The 21,424-nt window shown below is 39.3% G+C and overlaps 1 protein-coding gene across 1 annotated transcript in view; it reads right to left on the bottom strand.

The window, feature by feature from the left end:
• Window positions 1–21,424, bottom strand: part of met (MET proto-oncogene, receptor tyrosine kinase) — a 125,748-nt gene that overhangs the window by 67,966 nt on the left and 36,358 nt on the right. The window contains exons 2-3 of the mRNA XM_060839800.1: window positions 18,908–20,131; window positions 101–292 (exon numbers count right to left, since the gene is read on the bottom strand). Coding sequence (XP_060695783.1) covers window positions 101–292; window positions 18,908–20,113 — 1,398 coding nt within the window. The 5' untranslated portion in view covers window positions 20,114–20,131. The remainder of the gene's footprint in view (window positions 1–100; window positions 293–18,907; window positions 20,132–21,424) is intronic.

Consider the following 21,424-nt stretch of genomic DNA (forward strand, 5'->3'; position numbering starts at 1 on the left):
GGAATATATCTAGTTGCAAAACTTAGTGTAGGGCTTGAGCGGTGATGCTATAAAAAAAGAATACAACACTGTAAGAGTAATAGAAGGATCCAAGGTTTACCTGCATAATACGACCATCAACAGTTCCTAGATTTGCAATAGTTACTTTTCCTTGAGTGAATACTGCAATTGAAGTCAATAAGACATATTGGAATTGCCCAAGAAACAGGTCCAGACGTTGTAAAGGGGTTGTACTCTCCATCTGAAGTTGATCACTTATTCCTCCACAGTGCGTCTCCTTGGCTGAGGAACTCTTATAGGGAACAAACAAAATTCGGAGAACAATATTTAATTATGTTTGCAATGACAAATTCCTTAAAGGTGGCACAAGAAGATCATTTGGAGTTAAACTAAAATTCAGAGAGTTAAAATAATACTTTAAATATTTTTCAATTTCTTTTTTCCTTTTGACAAACTTTTATGTGGATGTCAATGACAAAGATCAAACAATTTTGGATTCCTCCAATGGTTTTCATGGACACCTTTTTCAACAAGGGGTGTGATCCAGAAAAGAGGCAGGCATTCTGATTTTACCTGTCATCAGCAGAGTGTGAAGTCCTGTCAACAACTCAAGTCAAAATCAAAAGCCTTTCCGGTGTACTGCCTCAATGTTTCAGGTTGTGGCATGCCAATTCATCATGATACAAACTCTGTCATCAGATTAACACTTGTAAATTCTGAACTCTACCAACGTGCTTAACTCTATCCAGGACAAAAAGGTTAGACCATGTATTGATGAGTAAGTCATACTACTTCTGTGATACGCCACTTTGATGGAGGCTCTGACACCTCAGCATCATTCTCTAGTTGTGAATGAACATAATCCATAAGGGTCAGCCATTTATTAGCCCCTCAGGTCTATTCCACCATTCAATGAGAATGTGTTTCACCTGTGACCTAATTCTACACAACACAGAAGCATGGCAAGGCAAAGGAGGGTTTTGCTAATAAAATTAGCTGAGAGAAGATGGGAAGGGGTTGAGTGGACCATAAACACTGGCACGGGTTGAGCAGATTCTTATCAGTGACTTTATCAAATCCTCTCAGGAAATTTCATAAAAATAATACCTATACACATTCCTCTGGCTATTCACTAATTAAGTCACCTCTTCAAAAGAAGTTCAATTGGATTTGTATGGTATGAAAAACATCTGAAACAATATTAACAAAGGTAGGTACAGTTGCAGTGCTCATGACCAAGGTACATGCCTGAACACAGGATTATATACACAATCTCCATCTGAGGAATGCCAGCTATATCATATGCCATTACTCATTGTTTACTTTGCAGTCAGTTCAGGTTCCACATTCTACTATTAAGATTGAATATAGATTATCCATTTACACTGACCTCATGTCATTTCCCTTTAGGGAGCCAGCATCAATCAACTTTATTGCTGTTAGACAGAAGGTATTGGCAGTTCTCTTTTATACATTTGGCAATAGCTACTAATCAGTGAGCGGAAGGCATTAAAACTGAAATTCTCAAAAGGAGGGCCTCACATGAAGCTTGCAGGGACAAAGAAACTCATTTACCCTAAGAAAGCAGATTGCTCAAGATGCAACTGTGCAGTTAAGGCCCATGAATGTTGATTGTTGATACCTGAAGAATTAGGAGAAATGGTGAGATTGATACGATTGGTCTCTGACTGGCATAACTCTTAAGCATTATACATTGATACCTGCTGGAAAATGTGCTTGTCCTTAACAGGTGCTAGAATCTAGCATAGCCACAATGCTTCATTATGAACAGCACTGCGACACATTGGCTGGAATGTTCACCAAGTAGCAGATGTCCTATGGCTGGGGCCTGAGGAAGGATGGGTTGGGGGTGGAGGAAATGCCGCTTAGTGCTGGCTGCATTTTATACCATTGATGGCAGCGTCCCTGCAAATTGGCCACCCAGACGGCTAACAATTCAGTAACTACAGTAGTGCCACAACACAGAACACTAGATGCATCGGTCAAGGTTTGGGTTGCACAAGGAGGAAGAGGATGCAGTGATGAATGTGTACCTCTTAATCTGGCAAGTGAGATCTGAGGCATCGAGCATCAGGCAAGGGGATTAGAGGTCACTGAGGACAGGTGACCCTGATGCCATAGGAGTGGTCAATGCTCCAAGATAGATACGCATGGGTAAGACTGCCTATAAAAGAAGCACCCTTCACCCCCCCCCCCACCTCCCAAAGATGTCATCAAGGTTTACCTCATAGTGTCCTGTCATAGTGAAACAGTTGAAGTTGGCATGTAGGTGCAACAGGCAGTGAGGAAAGCTAATGGCATGCTGGCAGTCATAGCAAGATGATTTGAATATAGCAGTAGGGATGTCTTGCTGCATTTATGCAGGGCCTTGGTGATGCCACACCTTGAGTATTATGAGCTGTTTTGGTCTCCTAGTCTGAAGCAGGACATTTTTGCTATTGAGAGTCCAGTAAAGGTTCATCAGATTGATACCCAGGATGACAGGACAAATGATGAAAGACTGGATCGACTTGGCTTATACTCACTGGAATTTAGAAGGCTGAGGTGGGATCTCATAGAAACATCTTAAATCCTGATGGGACTGGACAGGCTAGATGCAGAAAGAATGTTCCCGATGTTGGGGAAGTTTGGAACTGGGGTCACAGTCTAAGAATAAGGGACAAGCTATTCAGGACTGAGATGAGGAAAACTTCCTTCACTTAGAGAGTTGAGAACCTGCAGAACTCTCTCCCACAGGAAGCTGCTGGGGCCAGTTTGTTCACTCTATTCAAGCGAGAGCTGAATATGGCCCTTGCAGCTAAAGGAATCAAGGGGGAATGGAGAAAAAGCGGGAGTGGGATACTGAAATTGCATGACCAGCCATGATCATATTGAATTATTGAATCATGGTGCAGGCTTGAAGGGCTGAATGGCCTACTCCAGCACCTTTTTTCTATGTTTCTATGTATGCAGTGCTGGGACCCCACTGCCCGCCAATGGGAAAATGCCAGCAAAGGCAGCAAGAAGACCTCAACTCATCACTTAAGTGGTTCATAAGGATTACAGGGAAGTCTGCTGCTTCCCTGGCTGCTGACTAAATGGCATGTTAGCAAGCTGGCATCAAGCATACACATTTTCCTACTATTTTGCAATTCTGTGCAGCTCTGATCGGATTCTCAAAGAGCCCAAATGACAGGCATGGTCTCAGCTTAAACACGAATGGACATTTTGGGGAATTTGAGCTGCTGCATACAGAACTTAGCTTCACTGAGACAATGTGAAATCTGCACTCTCAAAGAGCAATTAAAATGAAAATCAAAATTTATCTGTTGCAGGATTTTGTTAGTACATCCTGCTCCTCCTCAGTGACTAATTTTCCTTGAATGCTGCTGGGTTCACAAATAGGAATTCCAGGAAATAATGTTATAAAGATTTACAATCTTACATTTGGGAAAACAAGAGACTCTGATTTATATAGAGAGTCTTAGGTCTTCACTCAAAACATCTCAAAGTACTTTGCATATGATAAATTGCTTAGACATGTATAGACAGAAAAGCAGGCTTAAAGTGGTGGTTGCTTTTGAACAATGCAAGTTCCCACAGGTAGCATTGGGGTCAATGGCCGACTAATCAGATTCTGTTTTGAACAACAGTTGATCTTGGTTGAGGAAAGAACATAGGTACGTCATGCCAGAAGATGAATTCCTGACTGTTGTTTGATTAACACCATGTGATCTTCAGCATGTAACTGAACCATCCTCAAACAGGCAGACTGTGATTTATTTGGCTGTCAGAGAATGGCGCCATACACAACACAGAATACAATTAAATCTTGGGTGTGATGTACGTTAGTCTTGAACTAAAATGCAATAATGCCACATCCGAATCTGAATTATGTCTTATTTTATCAAGACCAATGATAAAAAATTGTTTTCATCTCATTACATGACTTGGTATTACTGTCTTTGCCTCTTCAGGTACCATGCCCTTAATGCATACTGGCTCTCCTCCTGTTCTCTTCTCCTGTCGGAAATTATTGAAGACCGTTGCTTATGAGGCAGAGAGGCATAAATTCGAAACAGGAGTTGAGAAAGTTGCTTCTGGAGGGGGACAGGAACCAGCAGTGTGTTCAAGTTAAAGACCTCATTATATATGGGCCTTGAGCTGCCAAGGTAACAAGAATGTCACTGGATAGGTCTGACAATGGACTATAATCAATTCCTCTACCTGCTACACTGTTTGAAGTATTGGACATGGGTCTGTGATAACTAGGTAGCAATTATTCAATGGATTACTAGAATTCATGAACTTTGGATGGCTTATTTATTCAGATAAATAAAAGTAAACAGATGAGTCAATTATTATCCAGTATGAAAACATCAGTATGTGAATATCGAAAGAGAACTCAGCAGGAATAATTCCCAGAAAATTGCACAATTTTAAATGAGCTTTTGGTTAATTGCATTTCATGACAGGTTTAGAAATTTAAAATGTACCCATACATAAATTATATTTGCATTTAACCATATTCAGATCAACCAGATTGCAATCTGCTGAAATGCTACTTGAAGTTGCGATTTTTGAGAAGGTTGTAAGCTCAGGTTGAGGTTCAGGTTGTAAGTTTGCTCTGAGCTAGAAGGTTTGTTTTCAGATGTTTCATCACCATGCTAGGTAACATAATCAGTGAGCCTCCAATAAAGCACTGGTGTCCTGTTCCTCTTTCTATTTATCTGTCTTGTTCTGCCAAGGTGTGTGATATCACTTCTGTTTCTTTTCCTGTGGGATTGGTAAATGGGGTCCAAATCAAAGTGTTTATTGATGGAGTTCCAGTTTGAATGCCAGGCCTCTAGGAATTCCCATGCCTGTCTCCGTTTAGCCTGTCCTAGGATAGATGTGTTGTCCTAGTCAAAATGATATCCTTTTTTATCTGTATATGAGGATACTAGTGATAGTGGGTCATGCCATTCGCTGGCTAGTTGGTGTTTGTGTATCCTGGTGGCTAGTTTTCTGCTTGCCTGTCCAATGTAGTGTTTGTTACTGTCCTTGCATGATATTTTGTAAATGACATTTGTTTTGCTGGTTGTGGGTATAGGGTCCTTTAGATTCATCAGTAGTTGTTTCAGTGTGTAGATAGGTTTGTGGGCTACCATGATGTGAAGGGATCGGCATCCTGACAAAGAGATGAAGGAGTACACCACTTTGACTGAGACAATACATCCATCCTGGGACATGCATGGGAATTCTTAGCAGGCTGGCATTCAAACTGGAATTCCATCAATAAACACATCAATTTGGACCCCATTTACCAACCTCTGAAAGAAAGAACTGGAAGTGATATCACCCACCTTAACCGAGCAAGACACATGAACTGAAAGCAGGACAGAACACCAGCGCTTCACCAGAGGCTCACTGATGATGTTATCGAGCAGGGTGATGAAATGTCTGAGAACAAACCTTCCAGCTCAGCGAGCAAACTTACAACCTGCTACTTGAATTTATTGTGTTATGCTAAACACATGCTCATGATAAACTCACTGCAACATAGCATGCAAACTGAGGGTATAAACATCTCACAATCCACCTTATCTCAGATCGCTCGAAGCATGACTGGAAGCATACTCCTCTTTTGTAACCTAATAGTTTAATATTAGTCTAGACATTTATATTCTGAGGAATGTGATGTTAATACATAATTATTAGTTATAATAAATGTCAGTTTTGAAGACGGGTCATTGGATCCGAAACATTAACTCTGCTTTCTTTCAACAGATGCTGCTGGGCTTGCGGAGGTTTTCCAGCAACTTCTGATTTCTAGCATCCAGGTTTCTTTGGGTTTTTTGTAATAAATATCTTTTGGATACTTCCATATCATGAAATTCATTCCCAGTTTCTTATGTTACAGGTGATCATGTAAGTATCACTGCATCAGGTAAAATATCCTGCTCGAGGCAAAGTCACACCAGGTAATCATTCTCTCACCACCAGGTACCTGACTCTGCTGTTCCAGTCAAGAACACCAGTGTTCTCAAAATGCTGGGCAATGACAAACATATGGTTTAACTTATAATTTTTGGATTGAACTGAACAAAACCTGCACTGTACAAATCCTGACCTTCATCAGCTGGCGAATAAAGCTGGTAGCAGTCTTGCCTCTGAATCTTCAAGCTCTGGGTTCAAGTTCCACTCCAGAACCTGAACAAAAAAATCATGACACTCCATAGGCTGCATTGGTGGTGACACCTTTTTCAGATGACACATTAAACTGAATGTTCAGGTAGATGTGAAAGATCTCATGTCACTCTTTTGAAAAAAAAGTGGTGCTCTAGCCAGTATTTATCCTTATCACCAACACATAAACAGACAGAAATCTGGTTGTTATCACATTGCTGTTTGCAGGAGATTCGTGTGTGCAAAGTAGCTTTTGTGTTTCCTGCAACATATGGGTCTACACTTCAAAAGTACTTAACCAGTTGTAAAGTGCTTTGAGCAGACTGGCATTGTTAAAAGTCCTTTATAAGTGCAAGTGTTTTTTCCTTTCAAGTAATCCCTGGAAAGATTAAAATTGACACCCTTATTTTAGACTTTGATCTAGATGTTAGATGGTCACATTCAAAAAAAAATCTACATCTGTATCTTTCCACCTATTGTTTCTTAGGATAAAGGATCAGATTCATACTATAAGTGTTTTCTTAGATCTACTATAGACTTCCAGAGCTGGCTTCACCAAGCAATTCGATAAGAACATTAGATGTAATAGCAGAAGTAGGCTACTATCCTCGGCTGACATCAATAATAGTAAGGACTGCAGATGCTGGAAGCCAGAGTCAGTAAAAGTGAAGCTGGAAAAGCACAGCAGATCTGACTGGTCCGAGACTGTCCCACAAGTAGAAACAACCTTTTTGCATCTACCCTGTCAAGTCCCCTCAGAATTCTTTTTTGTTTTAATAAGGTTGTATCACATTTTTCTAAATTCCAATGAGTGCAAGCTTACCCTTCTCAGCCTACACTCATAAAACAGTCCCTCATACCCAGGATCAACTTAGTGAATTTTCTCTGACTGCCTTCCTCAGCTAATGTACCCAAACAGTTAACAGTATTCCAAACTATGTTCTGTATAGTTTTACTACAGACCTAAATAAGCTCTCCTTATTTTATTGAAATGAAAGCCAATGCTCTGTTTGCCTTCCCTAATATCTGCTGAACTTGTATGCTAACTTTGTGAAATTTGTGCACAAGAACTTTCAGATCCCCCTGTGCTGTAGCTTTGACATTCTTGATTTAAATAATATTCTGTTCGTCTGTTCTTTCAACTAAAGTGCATACCTCATACTTTCCCATATCTGACAAGATCTCACCTACTCGCTTAACTTGCCTATATCCCTCTGCAGCAGTGTTCATACCAAAAGCATGCCAATTTGCATGCTGACACATTAACTACAGTTTCAGAAGTTGCTTCCAAGGATGGATTTTGAAAGTCCTTGCAACAAAAACATTTACAGGGAGCACTGCTCTGCAAACTTTTTGTGTCATCCTCAGCACTTGCCTTCCCACCTGATTGTGTCATCCACAACTTAACTACAGTAAATTCACTTTTCTCATCCAAGCCACTGATATATACTGTAAATAATTGTGGCCCCATCAACAATTCCTATGGTATTCCATTAATTTACAATAGAAACTATGTTAAGTCATATCTTAGCTTTTGAACTATTATTAGTACATAATCAACCATTTATAAGTTTCAGCCATGTTCACTTAGAGTCATAGAGATGTACAGCATGGAAACAGATCCTTCGGTCCAACCCGTCCATGCCGACCAGATATCCCAACCCAATCCAGTCCCACCTGCCAGCATCTGGCCCATATTCCTCCAAACCCCTCCTATTCATATACCCATCCAATCTTATCTTTTCCAATTAAATATATTTTATTATTTAAAAGTCAATGAGTGACCTGCTGACTGAAAGGAAACTAAGCTGAATTTTTATACCCTGATGAGAGCAGGATTGTGAGGAAATTTGCACTGTTGGTTGATATACTGACTTCCCGAGACCCACCTACCCTGGGCCATTTTCCCAGAGGTGAGACTACTTCAGCAAGGCCACCTTTCTATAAGCAGTGTGTAGCCATTTCACCTGAAAAGCTTATTAAGAACTATTGCTGGAAGCTGACAGGAACTTTGGAAGGTGTTCGAAAACAGTGTATGTAAACAGACTGGGAGGAAATGTTAATGCATTTGCTGTATCAGGCTGTTCTGACAACACCTGGAGCAGGTGGGACTTGAACCAGTGCCTCCTGGCTAGGGGGGGAGGGAGGGGAACAATACAACTGTGCCACAAGAGTCCCTGTAGACATGTATTTTAAGGATGTGCATGGATGAAAAGATCCAGTTATAGAATGTTGCACTTGGGCAGCTAATCAGTAGAGATTCAGCCAATTTGCAAAAGACATGCAGATTATTAGAAGTCTTCCCTGCCAGGTCAGAGGTCAAACTGCAGGGTTTCCCCTTCCATCTGGCAGCCAAGCCTCTTTGTTTCTTTTCGATTATAAATCTGAAAGCATTGAGGTGCTCTATCTGTTCACTTCGGGTCTCCTCTGGCCTGGACATTCCACACACAGTGCATTAGGGTGATTATGTTAATCAAAGGAAGTGGACAGTCTTGTGCACTGTGTAAGTTTCCAGCACAATTTTTCTTAAGCCAGCGTGAAAGATCACAGAATCTTTGCTGGTACTAATTTGTGTTTGGAATTCCTCAATCTTTTGCTTAGGCAAATTGAACTTGAAAAACAAGTGTGACTTTAATATCAGTTGTCTGTTTGGCATCAAGCCATTTTGAATGATGCCCATGTATAACGAAGTACGATGCCCATGGCAAATAGTACAATGAGTTCCATCCAAAAAGAACACAGTCTATGCATTTCAAGTTTAATGAGCAATCCTTACCAGACATGAAAGGTCAATCACGCTTAACAATAGTGTCTGGCCATTTGACAAAACACTTGAAAGTATTGTGCAGAAGCTTAAATGACATTTGCTTAAAGAAAATGAAAACCTTGGCACTGTACATAAATAGAAATGAACAATTGATTATAAGCAAATAAACACACACTCACTCAGAATCATAAGCTTCCTGTAGACTGTAGTCTTTTTATAGTTCATATATCTCAGGGGACGTTTGCTGCGTGTTTTTCACCACACAATTCTGAATCAAATGCTATTGTATGAAATTTGTTGAACCACAGACTCCATTCTATTTTGTTGAACCACAGCTTTGTCCATTGACATCATGAAATTAACACGTGAAGTTCTTACTCAGGTTCTCTTATTCAGGCAGTTGTATGGTGAAACATTTTTGCTGGAGGCTAATAGTGTTGCAAAGGTAGTTATAACACTTGACAAGCTATGGCTTTGCATGAGTAGCAATTTGAATTAATATCTTCTTAAACATTTCAGACAGTGTTGGCTAACCGATTTCTGTCAGGCATGATTACAGTGATGCCTTTGTAGCCACATGTACTAAAATTTCACCTTACGTACGATCCAGGCCAACTTACTTCATGTATCCATTTACTTTAGTAGTATTTATCCTATTCACTGCTGCAGACCTTAGTGCAATTTCTGGGGAGAAATGTGTATGTGCAGTGTCATTTTTAAAACTGCTAAAGGGAACTGCATTGATTTCTAGTTCTCTAACTGCACAGAACATGTGGACTTCAGCAACAATATTAATGAGGAAACCCACAAATACCAAAGAGAGTACAGCTCTATTTGCATCTGGGGAACTGACATACATTGCATAGCATTGCTTTGAAGGGGCACATGTGAACAAGTTTCTCCTTATGAGGCTGTTGCCTATGAATTGTAAGCAATTGTATAACTATTACTGGAATTGCTGATTGATGGGCCAGCCATGCTGCAATTCCATAATACTGGATGATGCTGCTTGACATTTCTGAAGTGTCCTATTGGAGCTGCTCATTATTGGATCACGTTACTTTCTTCTGATGGCCCTGCTGCATTTGGTTGACTGAGATTACAGCTCACCTCTTTGAAACAACTTGGCGTTTCCTTTGATCTTCCACCATGCTTCACCTTACTTAGCTCGCATAACACGAGAACTATAGTTTGGAATATAATACTGAAATGTTCAATAGACATTTATTACAGCTCTTGGAATACATTACAGTCATGGGTACTTCAGTGTCTGGGCTAATATTAAATTATTTGGTTAAAAATAGTAATGTGCTTTCATTGGTGTCATGCTTCAAGTGGCCCCAGTTAAGATGAACCCCGAGACCTTTATAGACACTGTTAAAAATCACACAACACCAGGTTATAGTCCAACAGGTTTAATTGGAAGCACACTAGCTTTCGGAGCGACGGTCCTTCATCAGGTGATTGTGTCGCTCCGAAAGCTAGTGTGCTTCCAATTAAACCTGTTGGACTATAACCTGGTGTTGTGTGATTTTTAACTTTGTACACCCCAGTCCAACACCGGCATCTCCAAATCATTTATAGACACTGCTCACATGCTGTGATATGGTCTTGATATCATGGCCACGTCTCCTAAAGATATACTGTGTACCAGCCCTGAAACATAACACAACATGTAGCTTCTAGAATCTGGAAGATTCACCTATATAACACATCATTAGAGCAGATAACCGAAAAACAGTAACCAAAGTGATGAAGCATGGCCAATAACCATAAATGCTTGTACATTCTTTATAATTGTGGGTCAGGTTTGGTTTTAGGTTCCTATTCTGACATGATATGATGGTGATACCTGATGATCTTCGACTATCATGATGTGACACTTAAATTAACTCCTGTAACATCTGAAGGAGAGGTGGTGTGCATTGTGCTAAATAATTCAATGCATGTCATTAGTACCTGGCACCCACATATGTACATTACAATCAAGGGCACTTGCATGTCTGAGCTCTAAGCAATCCCTTTTGACTGGAGTACACTTCCCTCAGTGAATCATGTTGCAAGAGGTCTCAGCAAAACAGGGATATCTATTCCATCAGGCCAGATGCCATGATACAGTGATGGCATCATGAACATGTCTCTTCAAAAGGTATACTGCATACTAGCTGAGACATAACAAAATATTCCCCTTTATCCGAAGAAGAAAAAAATATTCCAGCTAGACATGCATCATTATACATTGGCAGGGGCAGAGAATATAATAGTTATATAGACATGTAAGGACAGATTTAAAGAGGTTTATAATTCAAACTTCAATGAAATGTTTTGTAGGCTCGGTGGATAGAGAGGCCCCTTCTGCTTCTGGGGCTGGTACAGCTAGCAGGCTTTACCTGCACTCATAAGTCACTGGATATCCTAATTTCCCCCTGGCCTGAACACAGACTTGCTTGCTAGCCATCTTGTACATTCAATACCATGTCTCCCTGGTATAAAATTGACATGTTATCTTGGCAAAATGAGTTCAAAACTAGAGGGCATAGGGTTTGAGCTGAGAGGGGATAGATTTGAAAAGAACCTGAGGGGAAATGTTTTCACAGAGGCTGATGCATATATGCCATGAACTGCTAAAGGAAGTGATAGATGCTGGTATAGTAACAATATTTAAATACATTTGGACAGGTACATGAATAAGGAAAGTTTAGAGACAAATGCAAGTAAATGGGGCTAGTTTAGTTTGGGAAACCTGGACAGCGTGGATGAATTGGATATGAGAGTCTGATTCCATGCTGCATGACTCTATGACTTACCAAAATATACAAAATTCAGTTTGATATGAACAAAATGACTGAATGTTGTCAGGAACTTCCTTAATATTGTTAGGCCACCCCTAGATACCAACCTTCTGCAACTCTTGCAATTGTTCATCTTCAACTGATTGAAACTGTTCATACTAGCTTTGACCAAAGAGTAACAGATCTATTTTGAGAATACTTTCAGTCTTGTAATCTAGAGCATCCACATATAGATCAAGAGGGACATCTTTGTCTTTGTGATGGTTGGGTAATCTGCATAATGTCCTGAGCGCTATACTGGAATAGCTGGCTTGCTCAGACAATAGGGCTTTCAGCAATAGGTTTTTCTGTCTGGCAAATGACAGGCGCATAGAGCTTTTTGTGATGTATCTACTTGAGAATTGGGTCTATTCTGGTTGTATTGCAGTAGGCAAGGTTTTGTCAACTGAAGTTGCTTGAAAGAAAATGTAATGGTGGCCATCTTGCCGCAGTGTGTTAAAAGCTCGCTCAGCTGGGTTTTTCAAAGGACTAGATCTATTAATGGCAGGGAGCATGCTCAACATCCAATCTGCGATGGGGAAAGATTCAAAAACTGACCAATAGTAGGTGGTGTTTCGTTCCATGTGAGGTTTTAAAACACAGGCAATTGTAGTTTATACAAATTAATTCTTGACAGTTAGCAATTGCAAGTCACCAGCTTGCAATTCACCACAAAACTGTACAGGAATAAGAGTAACCAGGTGTGGAAGTATCTTTAAATAAACTGTCAGTCTGTATCTATCCATCTAATCAGATTTATTTTAGTTCGAGATAATTCTGAACATGAAACAAATTGTGACTGTAGTCATAAGTGCAGAAAGCAAGCCTCTTCATGTCACTCACTCCCCTGTGCATTTTATATCAAGCTTGGTTAGGATATTTTATGTGATCCACCCAAATAACTAAATAATTGCCATGGTGAGTTTGTTGCCACATACATTATTAGGTGCTTTTCTTCTCTCCTACCTTAACTGTCATTGTAATATTTAATTTTTTTGTGGCATTGGTAACAGCTGCAAAATCTGTGGTGAAACTGAAGCAATTGGATTGATGCCTTTCTCTCAAGCAAGTTTTCAACATTCAACACTGAGATTAGAAAATTGAATTTGCTAAATACCCAGTGGTTTCTAACAATAGAAGTTCTTTAAAACTTTCTGCCAGCTTGGCTGCCCACAAACAGTCTTGACTGTGGGACTGGTGGTCACTCCAAAGCTAGAGGAGCTTGCTCCACAAGGTTACAGTCAACAAGATCAGGTACAAGTGGAGTCAGCAAGATCACATGCTGAGTGTCAGAGGGACAGACGGTTTGGGAGGGGAATGGGAGGAAGATCTGGTGATAGTATGGGGTGGGATGCATTTACATGACGGCTTGCCTACAGAGAAAACATGTCTGCTCTTCCTGGTCTGTAACCAGCATTGTAAAGGAACTTACCTCATGTATTTAGCACTTTTTGCCAAGTTTCCCGTGACCCGGAAAGACAGTCAAAATGAATTAAAGTAGAATAACTATCAAATTGAAGTCAAGCAACCTTGTTGTATTATTTATATAACTAACCCATTTCCCTCAAGCAATTTAGTTTCTCAACCCTTGTCTGACTCCATTAAACTGAGGTGTGACAGAATTGGGGCAGGATGGGTGTTCCTATTTCCCTTTTGTTTGTATTTTAACCTCTGAGATGACACCTTTTTTGGAAGTTTAGGTAAAGTCCATTGTATTTATCGCCCATCAGTCACACCTTTTTGCAACTCATAAGCAACTTTTGAATCATGGAATCCCTTACCTCATGTATTTAGCACTTTTTGCCAAGTTTCCCGTGACCTGGAAAGATAGTCAAAATGAGGAGCAGTGTGGAAGCAGGCCACACTGCTCCTCCAAACGGCATCCCACTCAGAGTCACCCCTCACCCTCTGCCTATAACCCTGCATTTCCCACGGCTAATCCATCTAGCCCACACATCCCTGATCACTGGGCAATTTAGCATGGCCAACCCACCTAATCTGCACATCTTAAAGGAAATCCATGCAGACATGGGGACAATGTACAAACTCCACACAGTATGGATTGAAACCTGGGTCCCTGGCACTGTGAGGCAGTAATGCTAACCACTGAGCCACTGTGCCACACCCAGTCACTGAACTTTTTTTAACATGGCTTTTACTTCTTTCTACTACTATCCACTTAGAAGGTTTGCAGTTGAAAACATGACATTTTAGCAGTTAATACACTTGCCACACATGCAACCTATTTCAGTTAACACACAAGAATATATAAAATGGTTGTATGCATTGTATTAGCATAAGGCACAAAGGAAACATAATGTAATATCCACATTGTTCCATTTATAAAGAAGACTTGTTTCTACCATTTGGACAATATTTTTTCTTCCATTCACGTTGAATAAATTATATTTTTATTTCATTCATATTTGAAAGCATTACTTCTGATTGGGTAAAAACTGAGCAGATTTGTATGATATTAACACAGAAATAGAGGAACATAAGGTGTGGCCCTTTAGCTCCTCAAAACTGTTCTGTCATTCAGTTAGACCACAATTGATCACTGATATACCTACTTCTGTCTCTCATCCCATAATGTCTTTGATTAACAAACATCTATTTCAGACATAAATCAACAACCGATTGAGCATTAACTGGTGTTTGTGAGAGAAAATTCCAAACATCGACCACTCATTGTGAATGGAAATGCTTCCTAATTTTACTCCTGGAAAGATCTTTTTTCAGTCCTTGTCCTAGGTACCATGCTACTGGAAAGATTTTCTCTCTCCCTATGAGTTTCCCTTGAAGAAATAACAAAGAGGATTGATGAGGGCAGAGCAGTGAACGTGATCTATATCAGTAAGGCATTCCACAATGTTTCTCATGGTAGACTGGTTAGCAAGGTTAGATCACATGGAATAGATGGAGAACTAGCCAATTGGATACAGAACTAGCTCAAAGGTAGAAGAAGGTGGTGGTGATGGGTTGCTTTTCAGACTGGAGTCCTGTGACGAGTGGAGTGCCACAAGGATTGATGCTTGGTCCACTGCTTTTCATCATTTATATAAATTATTTGGATGTGAACATAGGCAATATGGTTAGTAAGTTGCAGATGAACTGGAGGTGTAGTGGACAGTGAAGAAGGTTACCTCACAGTACAATGGGGTCTTGATCAGATGGGCAAATGGGCTAAGGAGTTGCAGATGGAGTTGGAAAAGTGAATCAGGGAAGAACTTACACACTTAATGGTAAGGTCCTGGGGAGTGTTGCTGAACAAAGCGAACTTGGAGTGCAGGTTCATAGCTCCTTGAAAGTGGAGTCACAGATAGACAGGATAGTGAAGAAGGCATTTAGTATGCTTGCCTTTATTGTTCAGTACATTGAGTAAAAGAGACATTGGTGAGGTCACTATTGGGATACTGTGTGCAATTCTGGTTTCCCTGGTATAGGAAGGATGCTGTGAAACTTGAAAGAGTTCAGAAAAGATTTATAAGGATGCTGCCAGGTTTGGAGGATTTGAGCTATTGGGAGAGGCTGAATGGGCTGGGGCTATTTTCCCTGGTCGGCATGGACGAGTTAGTCTGAAGGGCCTGTTTCTATGCAGAATATCTCTATGATTCTGTAATACCTTGCAAACTTATTAGAAAAATACTCCTTAACCTTCCAAATTCCAAGGAATATGACTATAGTTGGTGAACTTGTAATTTAAACCTTGGAGTCCAGGTATTATTCAGTAAAATTATACTGCTCTCCCATATATATTCTTCCAAAGATGTGTCATACGGAATAGCTCACTGTACTCCAGCTGTGGTCTAACCAGGGCTCTATACAGCTATAGTATGACTTCTGGATCTTTGTATTTCAGTTATCTAGATAGAAATGCTAGCACTTAATTTACCATTTTGATATTTTTCATACCTGTTCACAATAGTTTACTGACTTAAATATCTGGACAGCCAGATCACTTTGAACTTCTGTGTATAAGGTAATGAGTATGAAAAAGTTAATGGTAAAGTTGCATTAGCTCCACCCACCTGATGACATTAAAATCTTTGGGAGGAGAATAGTTAGTTTTGCACAGGATTCCAATGGAGACAGATATGACATACATATCACCTGACAGTTGTAATTATGCCTAACCAGTTAATACAATCAGGAATTGCTGGAAAAACTCAGGAACCCTCTCCAATTTAATAATATTCTTCCTATAGCAAGGCAACCAGAACTGTACACACTAACCTAAAAGTGACATCACCAATATCCTATACTACCTCAACATGATGTTCTACCTCCTACCTTTAATGGTCTGAGTAATGAAGGCAAGTGTGCTAAATGCATTCATAATCACCCTGTCTACCTGTGATGCAACTTCGAAGAACTATGTACCTGAACCCTTCAGTCTCTCTGTTCTATCTACCATCTTTAGTTGCTGGCTTTCTATTATAGACTTCAGACACACAGCAAAACTGTTGATTCTTAACTTCCCACTGAAGTAGTAACTCACTCAGTTGTTAAGAAGGTGGCTCACCACCATTTACTTGAGGGCGTTTAGAGACAGACAACAAATGTTAGCTTTACAAGTGATTTCCACAGTAAAATAGTGTTATCCATCTCTAATGTAATAGGTCCAAAATCAGCATGCCGCCAATAATGCTTAAATAGTTTCTTTCAGAGGACTGCTGAAAAATTAAAATACATCAGTGGAATTGTTTGGTGTTTAAATAAATATTAAAGTACTCTCTGTTAAGATAATCAGCTTTCTTTCTTTGCATAGTGCTTGTGGAATTTGCTTCATCTAGACCATCATAGTCGAGACAAATCAATACCAACCATTACCAGACACTAATCTGAGCTCATAAGGGACACAGTCTATCACAATGCAAGTGCCATTACAGGCAGAAATCAATTTGCTATGTCAATTTGTGTAATTAAACAAAGAGATATGGATATACTCACAGGCTTAATGAATTCAAAGCCCACATTCTGGTTTGTCAAAAAAAATTTAAAGGATTTTAATCAATAGTTTAAAAAAAAATGCTAGTGCTTACATTCCAGATAAGATACTCATGTTATGACCAAATTTGAGTTAAGAATAAAACTTGAGCAAGAGAATATTCTAAAATAAGTGAAATGTGACATAACATTTATCTTCGGTGGTTTAAGTCAGGAAATAGAACAACGTTGACCAAGAAATTATTGCTCTTTTAGTATTTCATTCAAAGTAAAAGCAGGTTGTTGCTGAGGCAGCATTCAGATCAAATAGCTAATCAAACATGCCAACGGTCTTTCATGCAAAGTAAAATGGCTGCACTACGCAGCTTAGGGTTTATTTTTATTCTGATGGAAGCAGCCATGTTAAACTTATGAGGGTCCTAACAACTGATAATCCTTTAGCCATTGCCAGTTAAAGAAATGCATATCTGCATGGAATTCAAAGGAAAAAAGTTTAAATCTGACACTGCAGAGATAGTCGATCAGCTAATTCAATTCCGACAAAACTGCTCAATAAAACATCCAAAGTGGTGCAACAAAATGCAAATGAGCTTGTTTCCTCAATGCACTTACTCGCTCACCAGAACTAGCCACACTCCCACTGATGAATCTATTTTTCCCACCTCGGCTGACTAATGTAATTGGCAGGGTCTCTTTTACAATGTGCATGTGCCCACAAAGGCTGATCAAGGCATTTTTTTCAGTAAAAACCTATGCATTAGTTAGAATTGGAATTTTTAAAAATCCATTACAAAATACTCAGCAGTTGAGGTAGAAGTTGACGGTTTGCTTTAAATTGGATTAAAAATCGCATGTCTTTTCTTCAAACCTGTTATGGAGGCATAAACCACATTACAAGTGTACATACATCACTCTTTCCTTTAAGATATTTTGCAAAATGTTGTAGTTTTGTCAAGAAAGCATCAGTACTACTAATGGATTGTGTTTATTGATATTTTAGTTAAACTGCTAATATAGTGTCGCACGGGAGATTGATTCATAATACTGCAAAGCACAGCATAGGTGGAGTGCTGCTGAAATGTTAGATCAATAGTGAGCTTAAGCAGAGAAACCAAAAAGGTAGTTATACATGGAGATGGAAGAAATAGAAGGAGGTAATTAGATGCCTCAAGGATCAATATTGAGGCTGTTGCTGTTTACAAATGCACATAAGTGACTTTATGAGTGAATAAAAGCAACATTTTCCCTAGTTTTCAGATGCCACCAAAAAGAAAGGAACTGAATGCATTCAGGAATAGGCTGACCAAATTCAAAAAGCACCAGGCTAGATGAAGAGGAGTGAGGCTGATAATTGTGAGATGTTAGGGAAAGAACAAGGGGTTTCATTTACATAAATCTTTACATGACTCCAAGACATTCCCAAAGGACTTTACTGCCAATGAGATACTTCTGAAGTGTAGTCACTGTTGTAATGTAGGGAAACACAGCAGTTAATTTGTGCAGAACAAACATGAGACATGAAGGTGAACTGATAAAGTGAATTCACAGGCTCTGCAACAAGAGGTTAAAAAAAAAGCTTAGATTTTAACAAGAGTGTAGGAGATTCTGAATTTTTGGAATATGATACTTATAGAAACATTTGAAAAAATGGGGAGGGCAAGCATTGACTTTTATTTGTTGATAAAACAATTAGAGAATACTTGACCAAAGTATTGTTTGAAGGATACAATCTCTTAGTAAATGGTACTTGCTTAACTCTCGTTTCTGTTCTTACACATTTCTATTCTCCCACATTTTGAAATGATGATTATTGGCAAGGAACTGAGATACTGTCTATACATAATATTTTATCCATGGCCAATGTTCCTCTGTCATCCTAATAGCAGAGTTAATTAGTTGAAAATACACTGGGTAAAAATACCCTTAATCTTTTGCACAATGACACTGCTTAGAGTCTTTCATACTTTGTAATCCCACGTCATTAGAGAAAAAAGATAACTTATCTGTTGCCATGAACAAATGGATTCCTGAAGTTCATCTGATGAAATTAATCAAAAAAGTAACCCACAGGAAAAAAGGACCAGTGCACTAAAATCATTCAAGTCACTGCTGCATTTTAAGAAAAAGTAAACCGACTTGTAGTGTATCATAACTAGAGTTTAAACCTGCAATATCAGTTTAGCTCTCTTACCTTATTGACACAGTATCTGTCAGCACCGTTGTAAAAATGGTGAAGACCTTTTGAGAGACCTCTTCTACAACACTTGTCAATGAAAGTCTCAAATAAGCGATTGATGTATTTCACAGGAAATGCACACACAGCTGATTTATTGGTAGTTTTGGAAGACTCAGGTCTACTTTGTGCAAATACTGCAAAAAGTACATCATTTTCCACAGAAACTCCTAACTGCTCAGCAAAATCTGCACCTGGTTTAGTTACAAATGCTGCCTGCAGGATGTTGAAGACTTCAATATTTGAAGATCTCTTTTTTCGCCTTTCACTGATAATACATTCCATTGGCATTTCCATATAAGAATGTAAATAAGGATCTGACCTCCTCAAGCGAATAATTTTGGTGTGAGATGCCTGTGTGCTCAAAGATTCATGTTGCACAGTTAAAAAATAAACATAGTCCCCGCTTTCAAAAGCATAGATATATTTAATAGGATAAGCATCCCTAAATTTTGGACTAACATCCATATAGGAATGGTCAGTGAGAAATTGAAAACCATCTTCAGATTCTTTCAACCTTTTTAAAGACATTGAATGTAATTGGAAGGTCAGAGATGCAGAACTCAGTGTTGCTCCTGTATACAACTTCAGAAATCCATCCTGTTCTATCATCAACGCTTTTGTACCGAGGGGGCTGGCAATGCAATCGGGACACTTGTTGGGTTCGTTGTTAAATCGTGAATACAAACACTGGACGTTGTTTGAAATATTGGCAGGATTATCATATTGGAGATTATGGAGAAAGCAAACACCATTTCTGGTGCTGCCACAATGTATGAGTTGATCTCCATAAAATGTTTCTATAAGTAAAACCATGTTTGTGTTGTTTCTCCACACATGGTCAGAGCTTGTTTCATTATTCTCACAGTTGCCACATGGTGAACATTTCAGGGATTCCAATACAGGACCGGTTTTGAATTCAGAAAGCTTTTCTAAGTTACTATTCACAACATATATTGTATTTATTGCCCCGATATATATATGCTGATTGTGAAGGACTAAGTTCTGTATCAATGTTTCTGAAGTGAAGTTCAAAAAGTTGTACTGCATTTTTAAGTTCAGATCTGCATACTTTTCTGCAGGGCCACACTCTCCATTACTTTGTTGTACCATCAAACTCCCAAAGATTATCAAAAGAAAAGAAATGCTTGATTGATGATTCATTGTTGAAAGTGCCTTCAACTGCAAGACAAAAAGATGTTTAAGTTACAACCAGAGATAAGATTAATTATATTTTGTAACATATTTAATATTAGCGGTTACTGAAAACCGATACGACGCTCATAACAAAATCAGCAGTTCACTGATAGCTAAACTGGTTAAGATTAGACAATCCATACATAACAAAAAGGTTGCTGGTCTTAGCTGATTAGCTAATCTCAATCACAGAGGTGGCAGGGGAACGCAATTCACCTCATGATGCTTGCATGGAAGAAGAGGAATAAATAACAAATGGCTGTTGGTATGCTCCTGTTCGATGCAGAAAGACTAACTTAGACATCCTCCTTGGTGATTAACATCATGGGATCAAAAATACTCACATTATAGAATCATAGAATTCCTCCAGTGTGGAAATAGGGCCTTCGGTCCAACAAGTCCACACTGACCCTCCGAAGTGTAACCCACCCAAACCTATTCCCCTATCCTAATACTCTACATTTTCCCTGACTAATGCACTGAACCTATATATCCCTGAATACTATGGGCAATTTAGCATGGCCAATTCACCTAACCTGCACATCTTTGAATTTTGGGAGGAAACTGGAGCACCTGGAGGAATCTCACACAGACACAGGGAGAATGTGCAAACTCCGTGGGTACTCATGGATAAAGTTATCAAAGATAGCTAAAAACATTCATCTGGAAGACATCTTCTCTTCCTGACTTGGGATTTTCTAGGCACAAGCCAGCCCTTCAGCAACTCACAGCACCAGTCATACCTCAGGCTGCATTCCAAGTTAGTTGGAAGTGGGATAGTTGGATGACTGAATGAGGATAGCATAACAGTGAAATGCTATGCTCTTCATATTTAACAAGCATATTGCACGTTTTCCAGCAGGTATCACTGGATAGAAATTACAGACAGGAAAACAAGGAGATTTCTCCTTTCTTGCTGCAAGATCGTTGAACTTATAGCTATGTTCAAGTTACTGCAGTGAATGTCAGTTAATATCACAGACACAGATTGAAAGTTTTTATGACTAAGACCTGGATATGGTGGTAACGTCATTCAGTATGTCACCAGAGAGGCAATCATCTTTTTTTTATTTCTGTAGATAAAGCTCTAACAATTCTATGTACACAGGCAATGAAATCTAGTAGATTCTGTATTGGAATGGAACTAATGTGCCGTTAAAGTGGTGTAGAAATGTCCCTTGATCTTTCGTAACACTTTAAATCCACAAGCAGTTACTTTAAACATAGACACTATTGTGTGCAGTCTCTAAACAACGAGGAGCTGATTTACATGGATGG

Source organism: Hemiscyllium ocellatum, chromosome 19 (genome assembly GCF_020745735.1).
Source record: "Hemiscyllium ocellatum isolate sHemOce1 chromosome 19, sHemOce1.pat.X.cur, whole genome shotgun sequence".
Taxonomy (NCBI): Eukaryota; Metazoa; Chordata; class Chondrichthyes; order Orectolobiformes; family Hemiscylliidae; genus Hemiscyllium; species Hemiscyllium ocellatum.